The following is a 22,644-nucleotide window of genomic DNA, read 5'->3' as shown; positions in this document are numbered from 1 at the left end:
TGCAAGGTGTTCGGCTCTCCAGGTGGTGCTTGCTAATCAGGAAGGCATACGTTAAAAGATAAGCCCCCTGTTAACACACAGAGGGAGGTGGGACGTGCAATGATTTCCAATGGAAATGACACACCTTATTTCCCCTAACAGAGGCGTGGAAAAGCTGGTAATGCACTGTCACCTCTGGAAAACAAAAGGGGAAAAATCAAACCAGAAAACACCGCCCCAGAATTAATATAAATTAAGTTTATTGTAGAGACCAGAATTTCCCAACAAGTCCAGCTACTGCTTGGCTTTAAAATAAGCAAGAGGAAGGAGGCTGGAGCAGCTGCTCTGTCAGAAATACCTCCGGTGTCCAGAGGAACAGGTAAATGACCTCATTTCTCATCCAGCAGCACACAGAGGGATCTGTGCCAGGGATGCAGCCCAGGACAACGTGGGTCTGCCTTTTCTGGCTGTGCCAGCCCTGCCATCGCTCCCTCCTCAGATGGGATGTGCCCCGCTGCTTCCAACACTGGATCCAGTTGCCAGGTCCCTGCTTCCCTTGGCACAGAGACAGCACACAGTGAAGGGGACAATGAAGGCGACCACAGTGAAGATGAGCTCAGGTCTCCTTATCCTTGCCACTGAGCACAGAGATGCTGCAGGCTCTGCCCAGAGATGCACATGCTCCTCTACCAGTGCCAACGCCTCCAGATGTTCAGCCAGCTGCAAGGGGTGCCCAATGTGCCATCACCACCTCTCTTGCTTATCCTGTGCCTCCTCTTCTCTCACCTGCTCCCAGAGGGGGACCAGACACATTGTCCTCTGCTGCTGGCTCCTCTGTGGAAACACCATCATGGGTTCAGGAGCCACCTCCACTCTTCTGGCTCTTTGCTGGAGAGAGGACAGTGTTTCACCCCTCCAACAGAGGGAAAGGGGCAGTGGCAGGGGGAAAAAGAGGGGCTGGAGGCTTTCCTTTGCTGTAGAAATGGTGTAATGAGGACACTGTGCATGTGGAAACATCTTTAAGCTGGAAAGCAATTCCAAGGTGATGCAACTTCCAGCTCCTGCCAAGGGGATGAGCACAGGCCCAGAGATCCTCAGCTGGGACAAGGACCAAGAGCTCTCCCGGCCACTCCCAGACAGCGTGGGACAGGTAAAACTAGGGCGAGAAAAACCAGAAGAGATGCTAATGCTGTTCCATGTAGGCTGACCCAGCCCCAGAGCCTGGCCTGGGGACAGCAGCACCCCAAGGCTGGACTTGTGGGGGCTGATGATGGGTCAGCACAGTGACACTCAGCCCCTCACTGAGCCTGCCAGGGGAGAGACACAGTCCTGGGGAGCAGGAACCGGTGAGTCTCGGGCTAAGCCAACATCCCAGTCACTGCTCATCCCACGGGACACGGTCCCCCCAGTCCTGCCCAGGTGGCCCATCACAGGTACGTGATCTCGATGACATTGGGCTCTGCGCTCCCGCAGGTGAGGTGGTGCTTGCAGGAGCACTGGCAGCTCACACCGGCCAGGTCCCACGGGCAGGGCTGGGCAGGCAGCTTCTTCTGGGAGCCCAGCTTCCTCCAGTCTGTGAGGTGCACGCCGTTGTCCATGTCCTGCGGCATGGGCTCGTGGTACAGGGTGATCTGCACGGTGCGGAGGTGCGGGCCATAGTGCACCACGATGATGATGAAGACGGCCAGGAGCACGAAGATGAGGACGATCACTGAGATCATGGGCAGGGCATCTGACTTCTTCGTCACGCTCCTGACGATGGTGATGGGGGTGAAGGCGGCCATGTCCTGGGGCTCAGGCTGCCTCAGCTGGCTGCTGGGAGCGGAGGTGTTCATGGCTGAGCAGGCTGACCTGGAGCAGGGAAAAACGGGGTGGAAACAGGGTGACCGCTGAGCAGAGGCCGGCTGATGTCCTGGTGTCCTGCCCTCGAGTCAGCAGCTCCCTCTTGCACCTGCAGCTGCCAGGGAATGGGGTGGTGCTGTAAGTGTCTGTGGGATGGGATCAGTTTATGTGCGGTTGTAGGATGCTGCCATGGACATGCTCAGCTGGGAGTGATGCTCTGCATCCCCTCAACCTGGACACCTTCAGTGGGGGGCTCTTCCTTCTCCACAGCCTCACAGACTCATAGACTAAACCAGGCTGGAAAAACCTTTAAGATCATCAAAGTCCAACCATTCCCCCAGCACTCAAAACTCCACCACTAAACCATGTCACCAAGGGCCTCGTGTACATGGTTTTTCACCCTCCCCTCTTCACCGCCAGCCCCACAGTGCTCATCCAAACCCAAACCCTACAGGGACCCAACCTCACCAAAACACCGCGAGGCATCCCCTGCCACAGGCACAGAACCCCATGGAAGCCAGCATGGGTAGGGGGAAAAGCAGGGAGGGGAGCAGGGAGGGAAGCAGGGAGGAAGAGCCCTCCCCAGCCCCGCAGTGGTACCGCGGTGTCCCTGCTGCGTGGGACGCCGAGGGCAGCCGAGCCTCCGGGTGGTTGCGGGTTAGGTACGAGCAGACTCACCTCGGCAGCTGCCACGTCACGCCCGGGCCCCGCACCCCCCGGGAGTCCCCGGTGCGGAGGAGGAGGCAGCGGCTCATCCCGCGGGTGCTCCGGGTCACTGCCACCCGGCCCGGTGCCACATCAGCGCCGCGCCCCCTCCCACGGCACAGCGCACCCACGGCCGGAAAACCCCTCCTCTCCCGCTGCCAGACAAGGGCCCTTTGTGCGGGCAGAAAGGCCCCGCCGCCGCAGGAAACCTCCCTCCTTGCCTGTGTGAAAGGTGGGGTGGTGCAGAACCTCCTGCTCGTGAGCTCTGCACAGCCCCACGGAGCACCCACACAGCGCTCGGGGCCGGAAGGGTGCTCACCCCGAAGAATGGGGCAGCTCCAGGGTTGGTTCTTTCTGCCTGGGGATCCTGCTGCTGTGGAAGGACCATTTCAGTAGCGGGGTGAGCCCATGGGGCAGCTCTGGACACTGGGACCTGCTCAGGGTCACAGCAGCAGCCAGTGCCAAGGCAGTGCTCACACATCTCTCCCCGCACACAAGCTCGCAAGGATGCCTTCAAGCGTGGCATCATCTATCCCTGCATGCAAGTAGGGATGCTGTGCTGGTCCAGGCCCTCTGCCACCTGAAGTGACCCTGAGCACATCTCAGAGTAGAAAAGATGGATCGTCCAGTGTTTCAGCCATTACAAAATGTGTCTCCCCATCTTACCATCCCCAAACAACAGTGCTCTTACCTGGAGGCTCTCAGCAGACAAGCTGGGGTGAATATAAGGGCTTTGTCTTCCCTGCACATGGAGAGGATGGGGTGGGAAATGCCTCTTCCCCCATACAGCCCAGCATCCAGAAGAGATTTGCCCGCATATTAGAGCTTCTGGGAATCTGCACTCATTTCAGGATTCAGTAAAACCTTAATCTACAGCATAATCTCTGAGCATCACATCTGTGCCAGGGAGAGAGAAAATGATGGGGGACGCTGCTGACAGAGGTTTTGTAAAGGCAAACCTGCTGTGGGATGCTGCCTGCTTTTGGCCTGATGGTTTGCTTGTGGGTTTGGAGGTGTTTGAGGAGACCCACTGAAATACAAGGTGCTGCACAGGACACAGATCTCTCCCTTCACTCCTGCTGCCTTCTCCCAGCCATGGAAAGTGAAGACATTGCCAGCAGCATAGATCATCCCCCTCCGCCCCCCGATGTGCTGCATGCAGTAAAGGATTAGCTCCATCACCCTCAGCTGAGGCTCTGCAGCTTTCCAGGGGCTGGAGCAGCCCCTCGAGCCAGCAGACACAGTGCTGTGGATTTGCACCCTCAACACCCGCACAGACCCTCCAAGCCAGGTGGACACAGGCACTTTTCCCAAGCGGGGACACCAAGACCCTTCTCCTCCCCCCAGACACCCATTTACATCTAACCCAGGGCAACTTGTTTACCTCCGAAGTTCAACCTGTGCCAGCATGGGATAAACAGGATGTGCAGAGGCAAGTGCATTGGAAGGCTGGGGATAAGAAACCAAATGCCCCAAATCGCTTAGGCTGGATGGGGGGCAGAAATGGCCCAGTTTCCCAGTTTCTCCTCTTGGCAAGGAACTGGGATTAGGATAAGACAAAGTGTTGCGTGCAGGGAAGGATGCTGCTGCCACCTGGAAAACAGCATCCCAGAGTCAGCATCCCAAACCCAGAACATCCTGGTGCCCAGACTCACTGGAGCTGCACAGGGAGGTACAGGGCATGTGGCATCAAACAAAGCATCTCCCAAAAACCCCAAGCACCACAAGGCAGCTGCCAAGGCCCAAGGCAGGGCAGACCCACTATGCCACTGTTCTCCCCCACTACAAGAGCTGAATCCCCCCACCAACTGATGGTGAGGTTTCCTTTGCATCGGCAAGCGATGTCTCACATCCTCTCCGACCATAATGGGCTAAAAAACACAGTTCCCCTGTGGATTCAGCCCGTTTCCTTCTATTCTTTAACAGGAAGCTCTGCGAGAGTCAGCCCAGGCAGGCAAATTGCTCCTCACCCTCTTGTCCCTCCCGGCATGGACAGAGCCTCAGCAGGGCTGCACAGCCACAAGCAACAGAGAAGATGCTGGCTCCGTCCTTTCATCCACTCCTCTGGCTGTTTGGCTGCGTGCTGTTCCGAGGTGAGGTGCTCCTCAGGAGCTGCATGGGTGGATTTGGGGTGCCCGGCTTCATGGGGGGCACCAAAGGGAACTGCCAGAGTTTTGAATGTGTAGTAGCTGCCATGGGAAAGCTCAGGCTTTAGATTCAGGGGTGGCAGGGGTCAGGCTGATGGGAAAAGTGTGGCTGTAGCAGGGTTACAGGGTTTATTTGGAAGCACTGGAATGAAACAACTTGTGCCCTGGTTAACAAAAGGAGTGTTTCTGCTGTGTTTTGTGATGCCAAGGCATTTTGTTCTAAGTGACTTGACCCTTATCTGACAGAAGTTACAACATTTAAATGTACAGGATGTTGTTTTCTTCAATAACCTTTTTTCCTTGACCCATTTTAATTTTTCCTCTCATCAATATAAATACAAAACCCATCTGCAGGACTCATACAGACCATACCTTGTCCTTACTGTAATAACCCTGCTCCTTTGTGATAACTGTGCTTTAAGTTCTCTTTCCCACGTGAGTCGTGGTTTGGGATGACGGAATGGGTTTCCTGCTCTGAAGGGTGACAGGTTGTTTTTTCCTGCATCATCAGGCACCTCTTGCTTTGCTGACAGCTGTAGTAGCTGGGAGCTGAAACACATTCAAAGGAATAGAGGCTGAAACAGCATCACTGATTCTAATAGACAAGCACTTAACAAATAATGTGTCTCCAATCCAAAGTTTTTATCATTAAACCATACAAGTTGCCTATGGATTACAGCTGCTGTGCTGGTAATAATGGCAGCTTTAAAAGGCAGAGAATGTAGAAACCAATTCAGTCAGTAGCTGTGTAATTCTGAGCAGTAACAGCACATGGATTGGAAAATTCCTCCCTTCATTAGAGGGCAATACTGCCGGCTTCAGCAGGGGGGTGAACTACGCCTGGTATGAAACAAAGTGCTTTGAGGCCCCTTGGCCATACTGTGACACTCCTTAATGCCTGCCCTAAATGCTATTTTTCCTCTTGAAGCTAATCGGGATGGTTGGTGTGGGGCAGGAATGCCCAGGGGTGGTCAGGCACCTTCTCTGCATCAGGTTGAGATCCAGCCCCCTGCCAGTGCAGGACCCTGGCTGCTGCAGCATCACGTGGAAGGGATGCCATCCTCCATCCTTGGTCCTGAGGGCATCATTTTGTCCTCTGCACTCTGCTTGAACTCCTGGGGCAGAGGCTGTTCTCACCAAATGTGTGCCTGGCAGCCAGTGCTGGACCCCAACAGGGTCCTACAGATGATAACACAGTGCTGGCGCTTGCTGTGGATCCATGGATGCTGCAGTTGCACCTCTCTGGCTTCAATCACAATCACCATCCTTCCCCCCACCCATCACGTATGCTGTCTCACTTGTTTTTTTGCATTGATCCAACAGGTCTGAAATGGCTTTTTTAATTGTACATGTAATTTTATATCAAAGGCACTAAGGGGGTGTAGCACTTCAGGGGAAAGCTTCTAGGCAAGGCAAGGCTTAGCAAAGGGGGAAGAGGCAGGGCCAGTGATGACACTGGTTCCCCAACACATAGGCAGCTGGAGAAGGGAATGAAGGACCTCAGAACTGCTCAGGGGTCTCCCTGCACCCAAGCAGAGTGCAGGAAGAGACAGAATTTGCTTTGGCTGGAAACTAATACCTGCCTGTTCCCACACAGACCTTGTTGCTGTTGTTGTTAGGGGTTTCTTGTCTTAATTTTGTTCATTAATTTATTAATGAATTTATTAGCACTCCATTTCAACTTCTAAGCTCTCACAGTTACTTCCAAAGGAAGGTTCAAATCCTGTTCCTGTGAAATTGCCCAAGTGGGAAGGTTCGCAACATTCCCAACCTGGTCTCCCTCCCCCACAAACACTTAACAGTAATTTTGTCCAAACAAACCTCTTCCTATGAATCGTTTCCATTACAATGGGCAGGCATTTTCCAGACAAAAGAATTCCACTGAAAAATTCCTTCTCCAAGCTGATGAGAACCCAGCATGATTTTCCCACTGTTCTCCTTACTGGCTGTGCTACAGCCAGTGAATGGATAATGCCATGAGAAGCACAGCATATCAAAACCAGGTATGCATTCCAATATATATATTTGATCTAATCAAAATGGGGTGCAGCTAAAGGCCAGACCTTCAGCTATCAGAAGAGCTTCCAGATAGAGTACTCCCATCCTTCAGCCGGGGCATCCAGTGCATCCTGAAGCTGATGCCTTGGCCAAAGGAGAGGCCAACGCAACCCTGACGTGGTGAACAAGGAAGGGAAAGCAGGAGGTGGTTAAGAGAAATGTTTGCTCACATAACAAACTGCTCCCTTCTAGTAACACAAAACCCCACAGATGACGCTGCAAACCTGACTGAAGCAGCCAGGGATGGTTTCCAGGAATTACATCCCATTTACAATACATGAGTCAACACCAGGTGTCCTTGGAGGGGATGGTGCTGGTAACCCAACACCAGGAATGCCAGGAACTGCTGGCAAAAACAAGGTGTGGGCTTAAGCCCAAGGCTGGAAAAGGGAGATCTTTATCCTGCGTAGTACCTCAGCTAGGTGGTCTCATTACTCCCCATTACTGAGAGGAGCCCACTCAGCACGACCAAACCACCACAAGAAGGAGGAACCCCCCTTTTGGGCTTTCTCATAGTTATGGGTTTTGGGAGTGCTGGTTTTGCCTTTCAGCTGCATCATCCTAGCACAGCAGAAAGGATCAAAGTCCCCTCCAGTGCCTCTTGGCTGAGGTGGTGTTCGGATATATGAACGGTTCCAGGAGACTTTGCTGCTAATGCCAGTAGCTCATGAAAATGCTACAAACCTGAAAACACCAGGGATGTGGTTCAATGGCTCTGCCTTGCTGGCAGGTGGATTTCACAGCTTAGGGAGAAACTTCTTACCTGTTGCTGGTAAGAAACCAGTGCCTTGGAGCCCAGTACCTGAGATTCAGGGTTTGCTGGTCTCAGGCACAGAGCTGCTGCGAGGGCTGGAGCAGCTCTGCTCTGGAGCCAGGCTGAGAGAGCTGGGCTGGGTCAGCCTGGAGAAGAGAAGGGTCCTTAAGGGGAGACCTTAGAGCAGCTCCAGGGCCTAAAGGGGCTGCAGGAAATCTGAAGAAGGGCTTGGCCAAGGGCCTGCAGGGACAGGCCAAGGGGAATGGCTTTAACCTTCCAGAGGGGAGACTGAGATGAGCTCTTAGGCAGAAACTCTTCCCTGTGAGGGTGCTGAGGCGCTGGCACAGGGTGCCCAGAGAAGCTGTGGCTGCCCCATCCCTGGCAGTGCTCAAGGTCAGGTTGGACACAGGGGCTCAGAGCAAGCTGCTCCAGTGGAAGGGGTCCCTGCCCATGGCAGGGGTTGGAACTGAATGAGCTTTAAAACCCCTTCCAACCCAAACCAGTCTGGGATTTTATGGAGTGATTTCCTCCTCTGAAACTCCAGACTCGGTGTCAAACCCAAGGAGCAGCACAGGCAGAAGTTCAGGACCCACACCACAAGCACTAGAAAGAGCAGCAGCAAACCCAGAACTCTAAAACAAGCAGGTTACACAGGAAACTGGAATCATGAAGTAGCTGTGAAGCAGCCTGGTAGAGCCAGTGTTTCCTCTCTAGACACCATGGAGCAGCGATGGTGCAGCCAGGAGAAAAGCCATGCTGCCTTGCTCTTCCATAAGCAACCACTTTTAATGGAGAAACCAGACCTCACCACACATGATATGGTGGCAGAGCCCACTCCATACATGCAGTTCCTCACACTGTTTGTCTCCTGGCTTGTTTTCTACATTCAAGCGTTTTTTAATTGACTTCCTCTAAGACCTGCTTCCAGCAGAGCTCACCAGAGAGGAGCACAGAGCATGATGCTCCCAGAGGATGCTCAGGCCTGGGCACTGCCCTTGAGGAGGAACACAGGAAGGCTGAGATTGATTTTAATTGCTGATGAGATCCGGGTTTCATTCCTGGCTCTTTAAACTTTCCATAACACCTTGGCCAAGTCATTACAATTCAGAACCACTTGGCAGCAAGCTCCCACCCCCCCTGTGTTACTTGGGAATTAGATTCTTAAATACCTCTGCGGATCTGGGATCTGATTGCGGCTGTCAGTTATCCAGCCTGCATTACAACACTTCTTCTCTCTCCCTCACAGTTCCCACCTTATCTGCTGCACGACCCTTAAGGCAGAGGCAGCTTTTTTAGGCACTTCATAAAATGGGACCTAGGCTTCTGCAAAGCTCTCTGTTTTCCACGTTTCTAATACAGGGTTCTTTTTTCCTGTGAAAGCCCTAAGAATTGGGTGTTGCTGCTCTCTGTTGTTTCCACAGCTGCTGTGTTTCACCCAGGAAACAGCTGCCCCTGTTTTAAGCAGTTGGTGTGTTTCTGTCATGGGTCATTTGACAGAAGTGAGTTGAAAAGTCTGGTTTTAGGCTGCTGGGTCTCTTTTCTGAAAGCATGTGTTCATATGACCTGCAAGCAGAGGTTGTACAGCAAGGCATCTGCAGCTCCCTGCCATGCAACGTAGAACATCACCGCAGCTCCTCCCAGCACTGCCAGGGAACACAAGAGCAATACAAGTCCAGGATTATACATCATTGAGGCAGATGGTTCCTATCCATCACCAGTTCTGAGAGGACAGGACCAGACCCAGGCCTTGCACCTTCATACTTATGCCAGAGATGTCCCCTGCAGCTCCATCCCTCTATGAGCACAGACTGGACAGCACAAGCCCTCCCAAAGCTGGATTCAAACCTTGCTGAAGCATTCTAAAGAGCTGGCCCAGGTCTCTGCTACAGCAGTGCTGCTACAGAGGCTCTGACAATGTTTGGGGGTTTAAATGTCAGTGCTTCTCTTTGGTCTGCAGCTGGAGAAACCATGCTTTAAAAGTCTATAATTGCCAAGAAAAACACCATAGCAGAAATACCTAAAATTCACCTTTCTGCTGGTTTACATCATTCTCTTTTTGTGCTGAGGAGCAAGCGGGGTGAGCTCTGGAAACATCACTGTGAGAGAAGGCCCCGCGGAAAGGCCTCCCTGCTCTAACACTCACATCTGATCTCATGGAACTACTACAAGTAACAGAAATCCAACATTCCCCTGCTCATCCTATGGAAAAAATAATCCAAAAGCAGCTAGCACCAAGTTGGAGCTGAAATGCATCTGCTGCTCTGATACACTCCTGTACAGCCCTGTGCATAATCATAGAATAATAGAATCATAGAATAGTTAGGGTTGGAAAGGACCTTAGGACCATCTAGTTCCAACACCCCTGCCATAGGCAGGGACATCTCACACTAAACCATGTCACCCAAGGCTCTGTCCAACCTGGCCTTGAACACCGCAAGGGATGGAGCATTCACAGCTTCCCTGGGCAACCCATTCCAGTGCCTCACCGCCCTTACAGTAAAGAAATTCCTCCTTATACCAAATCTAAACTTCCCCTGTTTAAGTTTTAACCCGTTACCCCTTGTCCTACCACTACAGCCCCTAATGAAGAGTCCCTCCCCAGCATCCATATAGGCCCCCTTCAGGTACTGGAAGGCTGCTATGAGGTCTCCATGCAGCCTTCTCTTCTCCAGGCTGAACAGCCCCAACTTCCTCAGCCTGTCTTCATACGGGAGGTGCTCCAGTCCCTTGATCATCCTCGTGGCCTCCTCTGGACTTGTTCCAACAGTTCCATGTCCTTTTTATGTTGAGGACACCAGAACTGCACACAATGCTCCAGGTGAGGTCTCATGAGAGCAGAGTAGAGGGGCAGGATCACCTCCTTCGACCTGCTGGTCATGCTCCTTTGGATGCAGCCCAGGATACGGTTGGCTTTCTGGGCTGTGAGCGCACACTGAAGCCGGCTCATGTTCATTTTCTCATTGACCAACACCCCCAAATCCTTCTCCAATCTGTAGCTGTGCCTGGGATTGCTCTGACCCAGGTGTAGGACCTTGCACTTGTCATGGTTGAACTTCATAAGGTTGGCATCAGCCCACCTCACAAGCGTGTCAAGGTCCCTCTGGATGGCATCCCTTCCCTCCAGCGTATCAACCGAACCACACAGCTTGGTGTCATTGGCAACTTGCTGAGGGCGCACTCAATCCCACTGCCCATGTCACCAACAAAGACGTTGAACAAGACCAGTCCCAATAATCAGGATCTTCCCATTCCAGCAAGAGCAGAAAGCTGTGCTTCCCATCATAAATCCCTCTACAAACTCCCCGTCTCCACCTAGAACTGCATGACCCAGCTATAAATCACTTGCACTCAAACAAGCAACAAATATCTTGGCCATACTTATGCTCAATGGCAAATCCTTTGAATGGCTTTGATGTTTATAGCAATTCCAGCTGCGCTGGCTGCATCCCGGTTATTATTGTTAGCTGTTTATACAGCCAGGGCCCGCCGTGGATGGGAGCAGGGGCTGTGCTGGCAGCAGCACTGGGAGGAAATGGTTTCCAGCCCTGTTTGCACGAGAGTCCCCAGGGGACGTCTGCAGGGAGCCGTGACGCGTGGCACTGTTGGTACCCATCCTGCTGCCCAGCCCCACGACATGGCTCGTGTCTCTTCCTGCTTTGCACACGTATATCCCCCTCCCGTGTTAGTCCACCAGGATGCTAAGCACCCTCACCAAAAGAAAACACCTAATAGAATAGAGCTTTTGATTATTTGAGTTGGCAAGGCAGGCATAACAAGCAGCAGTGGCCAGAAGTCAGAGCCAGACCTGCTCCACTTTGAAATAACAGTGGTTGTGATTAGAGAAGCCAGGGCCATTTATGCCCAAGTAAAGTGCCAAAAGAGGGAACTCTATGATCCACCTCTAGGAATCCATCCCTTGGCCTCTTCACAGCAAAGCTCAAATGTGGCAAACAATGGTGAGTACATACTTGGCCAGGTGAACCTCAAGAACTCATCATAGAATCATAGAATAGTTAGGGTTGGAAAGGACCTTAGGATCAGCTAGTTCAGAAATCGTGCTTTTTAATCTTACTCACAATAACCCCCAGGTTTAGTTTTGCAAAGGGAGAACTCCAATGAGCCAGTGCTCTGGTGTGACCTGCAGTGAAGGGCTGAGCTGCGGGGGAAGAAAGTGTTGAGCACGAGCCTCTTCCTTTAGCCCTAGCGCCAGGAATACTGGAGCTAGCCCATGGGATAAGCCCCACCAGGGATGGCCATACAGGCCAATGTTCCTTGCCCTCAGCTTTTTCCCATCCCTAGAGGCTCTGTTCAAGCTCCCAGATTTCTCCTCAATGGCACCAAAAATAGTGGAATAAGCAGCCAGCCCAGCACCTTTATTCCCCTTTTCCTTTGACAAAGCCTACGTGTAGACAATAGCTCTTTCTTGAGCAATTCTGGATGCTTTTATGTGCCATGTACACTAAAAAAAAAGCACCTGTGATAATTTCAAGAAGAAAATCTGTTACAAGCAGCTACTTCTCATGGGAAAACAAGACAATGGCTTCTGCAAGAGAATTTAGGAGAAAGAGGAGCTGTTGGAGTTTGGCAGCTGCTAGAGGATATTGGCTCCTACGATGGTCTCAGCATGTTATGTTTTGTGCTGAATGTATAGAATATCCTATGGCATTAGGAAACCAACGTCCAGAAATTGAGTTTTAATGCTATTTAAGAAGAGGAAGCCCAGTGACAAAGAAAACTCGGCAAACTCTCAGTATCAATGGAAACACCCCAAGTGATCACATGCTGGGCACTGGGGAGGCAGCAGTGCCAACAGCCTCCCAGGCAACAGGGATACATCCCCCTCCCTCAAAAAGAGCTTCTCTACCTCTTTAAAAAGGGCAACTGTGCCCTGAAAGATCTTTGTCTCCATTATATTAGTTGATTTAGCAAGTGAAGTTACATCTACCCATAAACCTGTCTATGTTACTGAAGTGATGCTCATTAACATGTCCTTCAAACCCTGTGGAGAAGGATATCCTACAATTCTCCTACACAATCACTCCCAGCAATTCACTATCTTTACATTAAGTCAATTTCCTATTGCCCAGCCTCCCTTTTCCTTGCTGCAGTTAAAAGTCCTTGTTTTCTGGGCCTGTTCCAAATGGATTTAGAAAACAAATCAGTCCCTTCCTGTCTCTGTAATTAAAGATTTGATCATGCCTTGTCTCTCATCAACTAAACTAGACAGTTCTGCCTGGCTAGTAAGCCAGAAAAGAAAAGTATGGGAAAGGTCTGAAAAGTCAGGTCTGGTTTTCACAGCCAAATCCTATCTGGAAAGAGGCCATGTTTTATAATGTATTCACTGCTGTTTACACACTGTTTTGGTTCCTGTTTGGCTGGGATCATTGTCATAAAGCCTCAGACAAAAAAACAATTACAGCTCCAATGCACTTAGATGAGAAGAATGAGATCAATCAGGAGCTCACTACACCCAGACAGTCCCAAGGGGTGAGCTCTGAGCCAAGCCCTGATAACCCACATATGCTGGATGCTGAAGATCTCATCCCAGATACACACCACTGCCAGGGCAGTCAAATGACCTCTTTCAGACACCTACAGCACAGTGACCTACCACAAAGCTCATCACCCACACTGGCTCCTGGTAAGAAATGGGATGATGCAGGTGGTAAGGCACTGGCACAGGCTGCCCAGAGAGGTTATGGATGCCCCATCCCTGGCTTATTGGGGGCAAACGACCCCACTGATTTAATATGGCCTTGCATTTCCCCTGTAGCAGAAGATGACATCTCCTTGAAGGGTCCTGCTCCATCTGGGGAGGAGGGCATTTATCCTGGCTGAATAAACTCCAGTCCTAATTTATTCAGAACCTCGCAATTTTGCACTCAGTATTTGCTACTACTTCTTTGCTAATGCTTTTGGGGAAATCATGTATTTTAAAGTTAATACTACAGAAGGCGAGGAAAACCCAAACCATACAACCAGCAAGAACACCAGTGCATTAGTGACAGTCACAGATTAGCTCTGCTAATGCTCTTATTCTTTCATTGCAGGTACTACAGCCTCCACAGAGTCCTCTGTCCAAGATGTTACAGGTACCTCCTGGGATGTGATCTGCTTATATGTCTATTTGGATGGGGATGCTTATGCCCATGTGGGGATGCAAATAGAGCACCCCTAAACAGGAACTCCCACCCACTGAAGGACATTCTCCAAGGACCCTGCATTGCCCACCTCTGCCTGCCCCACTTATCATTCACCACCCCCAGATCTCCAGGGGCCATGGAAGCCACCATGCCTGTTTCTTAACAGTTAACACACTCTCTTCCATGGATCCCCAGAGCCAAGGTCCCCTTATCCACATGTCCCTGTACCCACACCAGTGACAAAACCTCTCCTTCCCATCACCCTTTCAGCTGTCACTGTCTACAACAGCCCCTTTCTGGCCCATCCTTCAGCTCTCCCCATAGGGAACCCGCTAACAAGAAGCATGCATAGAAGTCACCTCCATATCTCTCTGCTTGTGTTACAGGTCAATCCCAATCAACAACAAACAGCCCTGAAGTAAAGAACCATACCTCAGGTAATGCTCACCTGGAGACCTCAGAATGTGGCTCAGGGGCATCCTGGCTTGTAACTGTTCTGACCTTCAGCCTGGCTGGGCTATCCAGCAATAGATGGGGCTGTGCAGCAGCAGGTTAGATGAGAACAGTGGTGGGGAAGAAGGAAATTTTGTGATATAAGGGCTTCTGACCCAGCCAGCTCACCCTAGAGGGATCAAGGTACCACACACACCACCATCACCCCCACCCCTCCCATATGTTGTTCTGGATCATGTTCATGCTACGGAGCTTTGAGTAGCAGGTTGAGGAAGATGGCAGAGCTTCCCGAGCTGAATTATCTGTGCTTAAGAGACTCTCCATGAAACAAAACACAGGAGTTAGTATTTCAGATAACAAGCAAGCAAATACATCAGGACCCAGCAGCCAGTGTCCAGTGATAAAAACACCTTCATCTTCAAAGCAGGAAAAAAACAGTGGCAAAATGGAGACTTTCTCCGCATGTCTCCTGAGCTCTGTGAGCTCAGCATCTCCATACACTAAAAAATCAAAAGCTAATGCCAAAACACAAGAGATCCCTGACTCTGAGCAGGACAAAGGCTATTTCCTTCTCTACACAAGGAAATCTGCCCATGCTTTCCTAGCAACTATCCATAGCTCCCAAGGAGCTTGAGGACTCTTTGCAATAGCCATGCCCCACTCCAAGCTGTTTCTGAGTAGAGCTTGAGGTGAGCAGAACCCTCTCAAGTAACACTATGCTTCCTCTACAGGGCCTTCAGTAAAATCACCACCACCAACTGACTTGAATCTCACCTCTGTGGGTCCGACTCCTACAGCCAAGTCCTCTTCCTTCACGACACCACTGCTGACATCGACTGTGCAAGGTAAGCATGGAAAGCTCTAAATTTTGCTCAGGTAGGACCCGCTTGTGTATCCCTCTTTACCCAAGCAAAACTGGAGGCATCAAAAAGACTGGGCTAGTCCATGATATGCTACTTAATTCAGTAGCAGCAATTTTTAATCTGAGCAAAGACTCCCCAGATGCATGGGGACACTCCAGCTCCCCAGATGCATGGGGCTGGACAGAAGTGTTACCTAGACATGGCAGCTACTCAGCAAGCCCATATCAGAAGAGCCAGATCATGCTTCACCAGGTAATAGTTTGTGGAGGAGCTACAGGCTCCCCAGCAGACTTCTCCCAAGCTCACCTCCCATGTACACTCTCCAAAATAACTGCACAGCTTGCTAGCTGGACATCTTGACACTTGTATGGAGGGGAAGCCTCATGCAGACAAAGCTTTTTTTAGTCTATAGAAACCAAACAGCTTTCCATAGCACAATCAGTAGCAGCTTCAAGAGTTAATTCTCCTTTTCCCATGTTTTCTTTACCCAGATGAAAAGTCTACTGGAAGCAGAAGCACAGCAACTTCATCATCTCAAGGTACTTTGTCCTTTTATAGAGTAACAGTAAGTTTAGATCATTTCATGGCAAGTAACTTACCTGGCTCATGTGGTGTAGGTTACCTCAGCACTAGTCTAGCTTGAGGTTGAGCAATCAGTAACACCCAAAATCATGTCTGGTATCCCTACAAGCAGTGATAAAACAGAGGACCAAGTGCACTTAACATCTTTCACCTGGGATGAACTTGAACAGCTGAAAGACTGATCTATGTTTAGAAAAGGGAGCCCGTTTAACATCCTTCTAAAAATAATAGTTTTGCTTTTGACATTTTGCTTAACCCAAACTGTAAGAAAAAAAAAAAAACTTGAGCATTCAGTGAAAGCTTTCTCAGAATAAGAGCAGAATCCAAGGGAGGGGAAGACTGGAATTTGCCAATGGAGCTGATTCCCCATTAAAGATTCAGCCAAAAAAACCTGCAGTGGTCAAGACAAAGTGTTCTGCCCCTCCAAGCCCCTCTCAGATCTTCTCCAACACAAGCAAGGTTAAAAACCCATGGTCAGCTCTGCCTGCACAGATGTCCAACCAGCATGCCTGTGCCCAGCCGAGCCAATAGCCCCTTGCAGCAGAGCAGACTGCTATTAATTATAACCCTGCTTTATACCTGAGAAGCCCCATACATCTTTGACTATACATATGCTTCCAAAAGTGAGATCGCCTGTTGTGTGAGACCCATCATTTCCCAGGGATGGGGTATCCATATCAGACTCGGCAAACCACAGCTTCTGCCCATCAACTGTGGCGAGAAGAACAATTCCAGAATGAAACACAAGGTTTGATGAATGGTGAAAAAACCATACAGCAGCAGCCCCTGTTTCTCAGGGCTGGTCTGCTCCACGTGGTTTCTGAGCTAGTTAGATGTGTTACTGCATACCCTTTCCCCTTTACATAGCACTTCCCTTTTTCCTTCTGACTTTTGGCAAAGTTGCATTCCAAAACAGTGAGGCTTTGTGCAAGCCAGGAACCCCAGTTCAGCTGCACACTGTGCCTGGTGCAGCGCCAGAAGCTGCTTCACACTTCTCCAGGCATCACATACATTTGGCCAATGCTGCTGTTGAGAAATGGGGACAGGAAAGGAGGAAAGAAGATCCTACTTGACCTACAGATGATCTTCTGAAACATTCAAGTATCATTTTTAGTCTCCTGACAGGGCCTGTAGCTGTTAAATAAGGTCCATGCAGACAATCTGGCAGTTACACACACATCCAGGAGGCAACAAGGACTTTTTTTTCTCTCTGTAGGAGACACACAGGCTAGCTTTACATTTGCTTGCAGAGGCACTGGAAGCAGCTGGCACAACCCAAACAGCCTCATACTAGCCAGTTTATCCCACTGAGAACTGAAGTCCTTGCTCAAACCAACCTCTACACTGCCACAGATGGTGTAACTCAAACTAGCTTCATTACTTCTAGGTAACACAGGACAGTATATCCACTAATTCCAAGTGAAAGGGCAAGCTGAACAGTCAATTCACACCCATATTCTGCAGAATTTCTTCCCCAAAATCTGTGTTAATGAGCAATAGCAGATCTATAACCTTCCCAATTCACTCTCTCAGTATTCAGTTGCTCTCTCTGCCCCAAAACTGCATCAGGGGCCACAGAACCTGATGAGTTAATACAAGGGTATTTGAATTTTGGTTCCCTGAGTTTCTATTTGGACATGGAAAATAGTGGGAAGGTTGGAGCCTGATTATGAGCTCCATATATTCTCAGATATTGCCAGCAACACTATGAATCCATTCTCCTCTCCAGCATGCCCATTAATTCTTTTGGTTATGAGATGGTGCCCAAGGACAAGACTCACATTCCGTGTTTCTCTATGCAGGTCAAGAGCCCACGAGAAGCAAGAGTACCACAGCATCAGTAACTCAAGGTGCTTCCTCCACTCTCTCACAGAGAGGTAATTACCACTAGATACTTTATAGCCCTTTACATAGCCAAGAGCAAGCCCATCATACTGTCTTCAGGGCAGCATGGTGAACAGCCAGCAAGTACCTGAGAGATGCTCTTCATCGCATTTAGCACTTGAAAACCTGCAAAGCTCCACAGAAGCAGCACTTTAGGGCAACCTGTTGAGCCTGGGAGCAGTGGTTGTGATTTACATCAGGAAAGGTGCCCTATGGCAAAAGGTTGTAACAGGAAGGAGATGGGATAAACTCTCCACAAAAACACATAGAATCATAGAATGGTTTCATGCTCAGGTTCCTGAAGGGGGCTGGAACTAGATGACCTTTGAAGATCTCTTCCAACCAGTGCTATTTCATGATTCCTTACTGGGGACCCTGCAGAAAACCCTGTGGAGGTTCTCAGTTTGTTCACAAAAGGGGCCACACCAAGGCAGCTTAACTCCCACCCAGGTCTTGGTCACTTTACTGTTAACATGGATGCGGCTGGTCAGGATCCATCATTATTCTCCTCAAGCATGAGTTAGGTCCTCTAGCACTGCTAGGAATCCTCTTCCCAACCATGAAGAAAGCCTTTCACATAAAGCTTCCTTTTTCCCTCTCTTGCAGGCACCTCAAATCCAGTCACCCCAACACCAATGTCCTCTGGCTACCTGCCTGTGCCCACTCCAACAGATGACAAATCCCCACTGACAGTGGCAGCTTTCGGTAAGGTCTTGTGCAACCTGAGGAGAGGAGAGGGGTCTCTTTCACCAGGCCACGCTGGTTTGGACACCCATCTTCAAAGATGCTTCCCTCAAGATAACTCCACAGTTATGCCTGATCCTGGAGTCTTCAGGGTACAACCATCAAGAAACACTTGTCACCAGCAGGCAATAAAGCACCTAATAAATAACAGTCATGCCCAGTATACAAGGGACAGACAACTTGGAAGTCCATCACAGCTACACCCGAGTTTGAGATCTTGCTCTCAGCACCAGTGTTTGCCTCAGCTCCCTGTTAGGGCAAGACCTGGGCACAAATCATCCTATATGCCTTGGTTCCCCTGACAAGGCCTAGAATAAATACAGTGCCTGCCTGGAAGCTTAGCCATATTATTTTTACCCTTCATTCCCACCCTGCCTTCCTGCCTTCCCTTGTGTATCTGCACCCTGCTTGGCAGGAAGCAGTCCAATCTTCCACATGCTTCAGACTGTTGAAGGATGGAACAAGAGATGCCATACCTTAACCTGGCAATAGATTTGAAGATAGGACACAGAGTAGATTTAAGAGACCCATTCTGTCTTGGCCTATACTGTTCCCCTTCTCCATAAAGATGAGCAAAAAAGCCAATTTACTCATTTATATCATACTAAAGGAAAAACGTGTTATTTCAGAAGCATTTTAACGGTCTAGTGTTGACTTCAGAAGTATCATTTGCTTGTATCTTCTAAGGGAAGCCACAAGAAGTCCTAAAGCAATCTTAACAGCACAAGATTCACGTGCAAAGATAAGTTTGATTTATTGAGGCCTGACATCAGCATCAGATCTGGACTTAAACAGTGGTTTATTAGACAAATAACATCGTTCACAGTCTTTAGCTTGTCTCTCCCTATTACATTACATATTTATCTGACTTTATACACCTTTAGGATAAGATTTACCAACTGTAGTAGGGATATACTGACTCCAGTCAATCCCCAGTGTAATCAGCTGACTTCTGCCCTTCTGGCACTGCCTTACCAATTCAGTAATCAGAAGCCCTTTGAGGCTATAACACAAGAGGATAAAGCTATTTGCTGTAGTGACTATTTACTTCTCTATTAACTACTACCATTGCTCATTTTAATAACAACACTGATTCCCTACCCAAGTTTTGAAGACAGTCAAAGTCTCTCTGCTACTCAGAAGCCAAGGACAGGCACGTTGTGATATCAATGACCAACAGTCCTTTCTGCATCCCCAGGTGTCATCAGCTTCATCGTTATCCTGATAGTGGTTGTGATCATTCTGGTCAGCGTGGTCAGCCTGAGGTTTAAGTGTAACCGCTCAAAGGACTCAGAAGGTATTTACCTGGGGTGATCTGTCTTTCCCTAATCAAAAAGTCATCATTTTTCATGTGGATTTGGCAATTCCTAAAAGATGCTTTTAAAAAGCTTACACACAGCTGAGGTTTTGAAGCCAAAGCGGAACACAGATTCAGCAGTTAGGAATGTGGTGTGACCACCTCTTTAGAGTCCCAGCCCAGACCCATCTGCACGAGCAAACAGCCTGAAGTTTGCTGCAGTTAAATGTGCAGATTTGCAAAGGTGAGCAGCTCTTCCAGCCAAAAATCACGGAGTTTCATACTCTCCTTTTCCCTAGGAATTCCATTTCCCAATCAGCAGTGCCCACTAGAGGGCAAGGCTGCTCCACAGCAAGGCTAATAACTGCCAAAGACCAAAGGATCCTAGATTTGACTGTACAGGCACCAAAGCTTTCAATCCTGCCCATGTGTCACATTAGTTGAAGAATTCTCTCTAACCAACTCCCAAGTATCCCCCATGGTGTCTTTAATCTCATTTGGATTTCATTTATAACCCTGTACGTGATTCAGTATAACTTACTTACTTTATTGCTTAGCTGTTTCTCACCTGTCCATCACCAACTGCTTTTCTCCCTCCAGACAAACAGAAACCAGGAACATCCATGGTATCAGAGAGGTAAGGCTGCTCACACTAGTCATATTCTATTGAAAGTGCCTATTTTATTCTAGACCTACTTTTAGCACAGAAAAGTGTCCGCTTTGGTTATTTCATGTGGAAAGAAGCATTTCAAGACATCTTTGAAAGAGGTAAAAACCCCAAAATCAGCTTTGATAGCACCTAGTTTGATAGCACTTTGATAGTTCAAGATTTAGGGGCCTCATTTCAAAGCTGCACTGTTATCTGTGAAGACTCAGCACCTTCCAAAAGCAGTTTGCTTGTCTTCCTTCGCCTAGATACAGACTTAAAGTCCAAAGCTGGGTTTCTGGATCTTAAAGCAGCCACTATGAGATGAAATCAGATCCCCAGAAATATCTTCCAAGACACCTATTACTGTTATCTAGCAAGTGCAGGATAACGGGGCCCCAATCCAGAGACCTTTGAAAGAGAAGTATCAAGTGGAGGACAGTCCATCTGAACCACATGGTCCATCCCTGCTACCAAAGAAGAGGCTACATGCGAGAAAGGAGCAGGAAGGAAGAGCTGGAAGGGATTAAAACATGTTGTTCCTACTTTTCCAACTGACTGTTTCCTACCAAAGTAATAAACTCTGCTCTGGCAAGAGGCAAGGAACACAAGGAGCAAAGTCCTGAAGTATTTAGGTGCCAAATTTGTATCAACAGTTTCCAAATACCCTTAATGACTGCGATCTAAGCGATCTGAGGCCACTGAGGCAGCACATATCAGAGAACTATGCTCCCAAGGGCACCCTAATCCCCAAAGTCATCCAGTCTCCACTGCACTAAATGCATATCCCAGCCCTCAGGGTAGGGAAAAAAGGAGAATTTCACCTTCCTGACACTTGTGACTCGTAAAGAGAGATACTGCAATCCATGAGCAGCAGCAGATATAAAAATACCCAGGGCTCCCCTTGAATGACAAATAAACTCAAGGGTGTAGGACACAAGGACACAGTGATGTTTCCTTTTGTTCCAGTTCTGGTAATAGCTGAGTCACTGACTACCAGATCCAAATGGCTGAACTGATTCTGCTTACAAGCAGTGACACAGGTGACAACGGTGCTTCCTGCAGGGCAAACCAGCACCACATCCAGATTTGCCTCAAAGCACTGCTTGTTACCCCAGAGATCTCCAAACCTGTGTTCAGATGGGGATGGGAAATCTGGCACTAAGGACAGGCCTGAATCAGGACAGCAGCTCAAAGGGAAGGGCAAGTCAGCCCTGGTCCCATGCACTAGGCCTGCTTGCCTCCAGCTGGGCACAAAGAAGCTTCCCCCCTCATTTTCCAGAGTGGTTAATGCTGCCTTCTCTTCTTGACAGCTGCTCAGCAGGCACAAGCCAGAAGGATAACAGCATCACCCTGATCTCCATGAAGAACATCAACATGAACAACAGCATAAGTTACCCACCATCAGAAAAGGTTTCCCTTCTAAGCCTTGCTTTTTAGAGAGTTAGCTGGGGATTATTTCTCTTGCTAGATAAGAACATGCCCTTGAGGTATTTCTTTGTTCTCTTATTCCTTCAGAAGGATAATAAAACCCAGCTACCATCAAACCCCTAAAGGTCCAAACTGGTTCTAGTGAGCGGTGAAAAGTCTGGGTACCTATTCCAGGTCTATCCAAGCTGTCTGAACTCAAGGCATCAAGTATACCTCATGTATATAGATGCCATCCCCTAGGGACAGCCACCAAAGGCAGAGGAATCTGCCTTTAAATGAAGAGGTAACTAAGCTAGCCTTTGAGAAATCAAGGTCTCACCCTCTAGTCCAAGCTGACCCACTCCTCCCCCACAGGAGATGCTGAAGCACAGCCCCACCTGTACCCTCAGACTCATTCCACACAAGTCATTCACATCATTTTCAGTCATTTTAAAGCTGGGATGGAGTTTGAAAGAACAAACTGCTTAACTTCTTTTGCAGCGCAAACAGACTGCTGATGCACTGTTTTGCTCTTTTTGTAGGTGCTATGAAGCCAAGAGCCCAGAGCTTGAAGCTGACACAACCAGTGATGACTTTCTAGGTTCTTTTTATTATGTTTTTAGGGTTTTTTTTATCTTTAGGAAAGTGCAAGAGTGGACTTACATATAAATTATTATGTCCTTTCTGATCAATACATGTACAGTAGCATCCCACATAGCTTCCCCACCTGGGGTCTAAGGGCTTTCTCCAGTTACAGCCTGCCACACTCAGTGGTCGATATCTATTTTTTTATATGCCTTCAACACTCAGATTATTCCAGCAGCAAGAACCACCAAGGCACCATCTACTTCACCAATAAACTGCTGCCTTAGATGAATGGCCTTTGTAGTCTGTGCAAGCCAGTCACAGGCTTGTCAATCAGTCCAGCCCCACACTCAGTCAAACCCCTGCACTAGAACAGCATGATATGAAGCTGGAGGCCTAATGGGACTTAAATGACCAAGTGCTGTGTCAAATTCCAGCACAACTGCTCCAAGCCCCTTATCCTCATGCCCTCATTGTCCCCACAGTGGTGGGGATGACCATATCCACCTAACTCACAGGCTTCTTGTGAGACTATGTTAATCTATGTCTGTA

General features: G+C 49.1%; 2 protein-coding genes across 4 annotated transcripts; one reads left to right on the top strand and one right to left on the bottom strand.

Moving 5' to 3' along the window:
* Positions 1–217: 217 nt before the first annotated feature.
* Positions 218–3,599, bottom strand: SMIM33 (small integral membrane protein 33). 3 transcript variants are annotated; one of them, XM_065690457.1, is made up of 2 exons: positions 3,218–3,599; positions 218–1,830 (listed from the first exon to the last, which is right to left on the bottom strand). In XM_065690457.1, the coding sequence occupies exons 1-2, from the start codon at positions 3,274–3,276 to the stop codon at positions 1,407–1,409; spliced, it is 483 nt and encodes a 160-aa protein (XP_065546529.1). In that variant the 5' UTR covers positions 3,277–3,599; the 3' UTR covers positions 218–1,406. The 3 variants fall into 3 exon arrangements, with proteins under 3 accessions (XP_065546529.1, XP_065546528.1, XP_065546530.1); XM_065690456.1 differs by lacking the exon at positions 3,218–3,599 and adding an exon at positions 2,500–2,772; XM_065690458.1 differs by lacking the exon at positions 3,218–3,599 and adding an exon at positions 2,422–2,456.
* An 865-nt stretch (positions 3,600–4,464) lies between these two features.
* Positions 4,465–22,384, top strand: ECSCR (endothelial cell surface expressed chemotaxis and apoptosis regulator). Its single transcript, XM_065690778.1, has 11 exons — positions 4,465–4,619; positions 13,536–13,577; positions 14,015–14,065; positions 14,813–14,926; positions 15,436–15,483; positions 17,329–17,403; positions 18,017–18,115; positions 19,353–19,451; positions 20,052–20,088; positions 21,411–21,510; positions 22,050–22,384. Exons 1-11 carry the CDS (start codon positions 4,562–4,564, stop codon positions 22,056–22,058), a joined length of 732 nt encoding a protein of 243 aa, XP_065546850.1. The 5' UTR covers positions 4,465–4,561; the 3' UTR covers positions 22,059–22,384.
* The last annotated feature ends 260 nt before the right edge of the window (positions 22,385–22,644 follow it).

Source organism: Lathamus discolor, chromosome 10 (genome assembly GCF_037157495.1).
Source record: "Lathamus discolor isolate bLatDis1 chromosome 10, bLatDis1.hap1, whole genome shotgun sequence".
Classification (NCBI taxonomy): domain Eukaryota; kingdom Metazoa; phylum Chordata; class Aves; order Psittaciformes; family Psittacidae; genus Lathamus; species Lathamus discolor.
The sequence above is the reverse complement of the archived record's forward strand: the minus strand, read 5'-3'. Positions and strand labels throughout refer to the sequence as shown.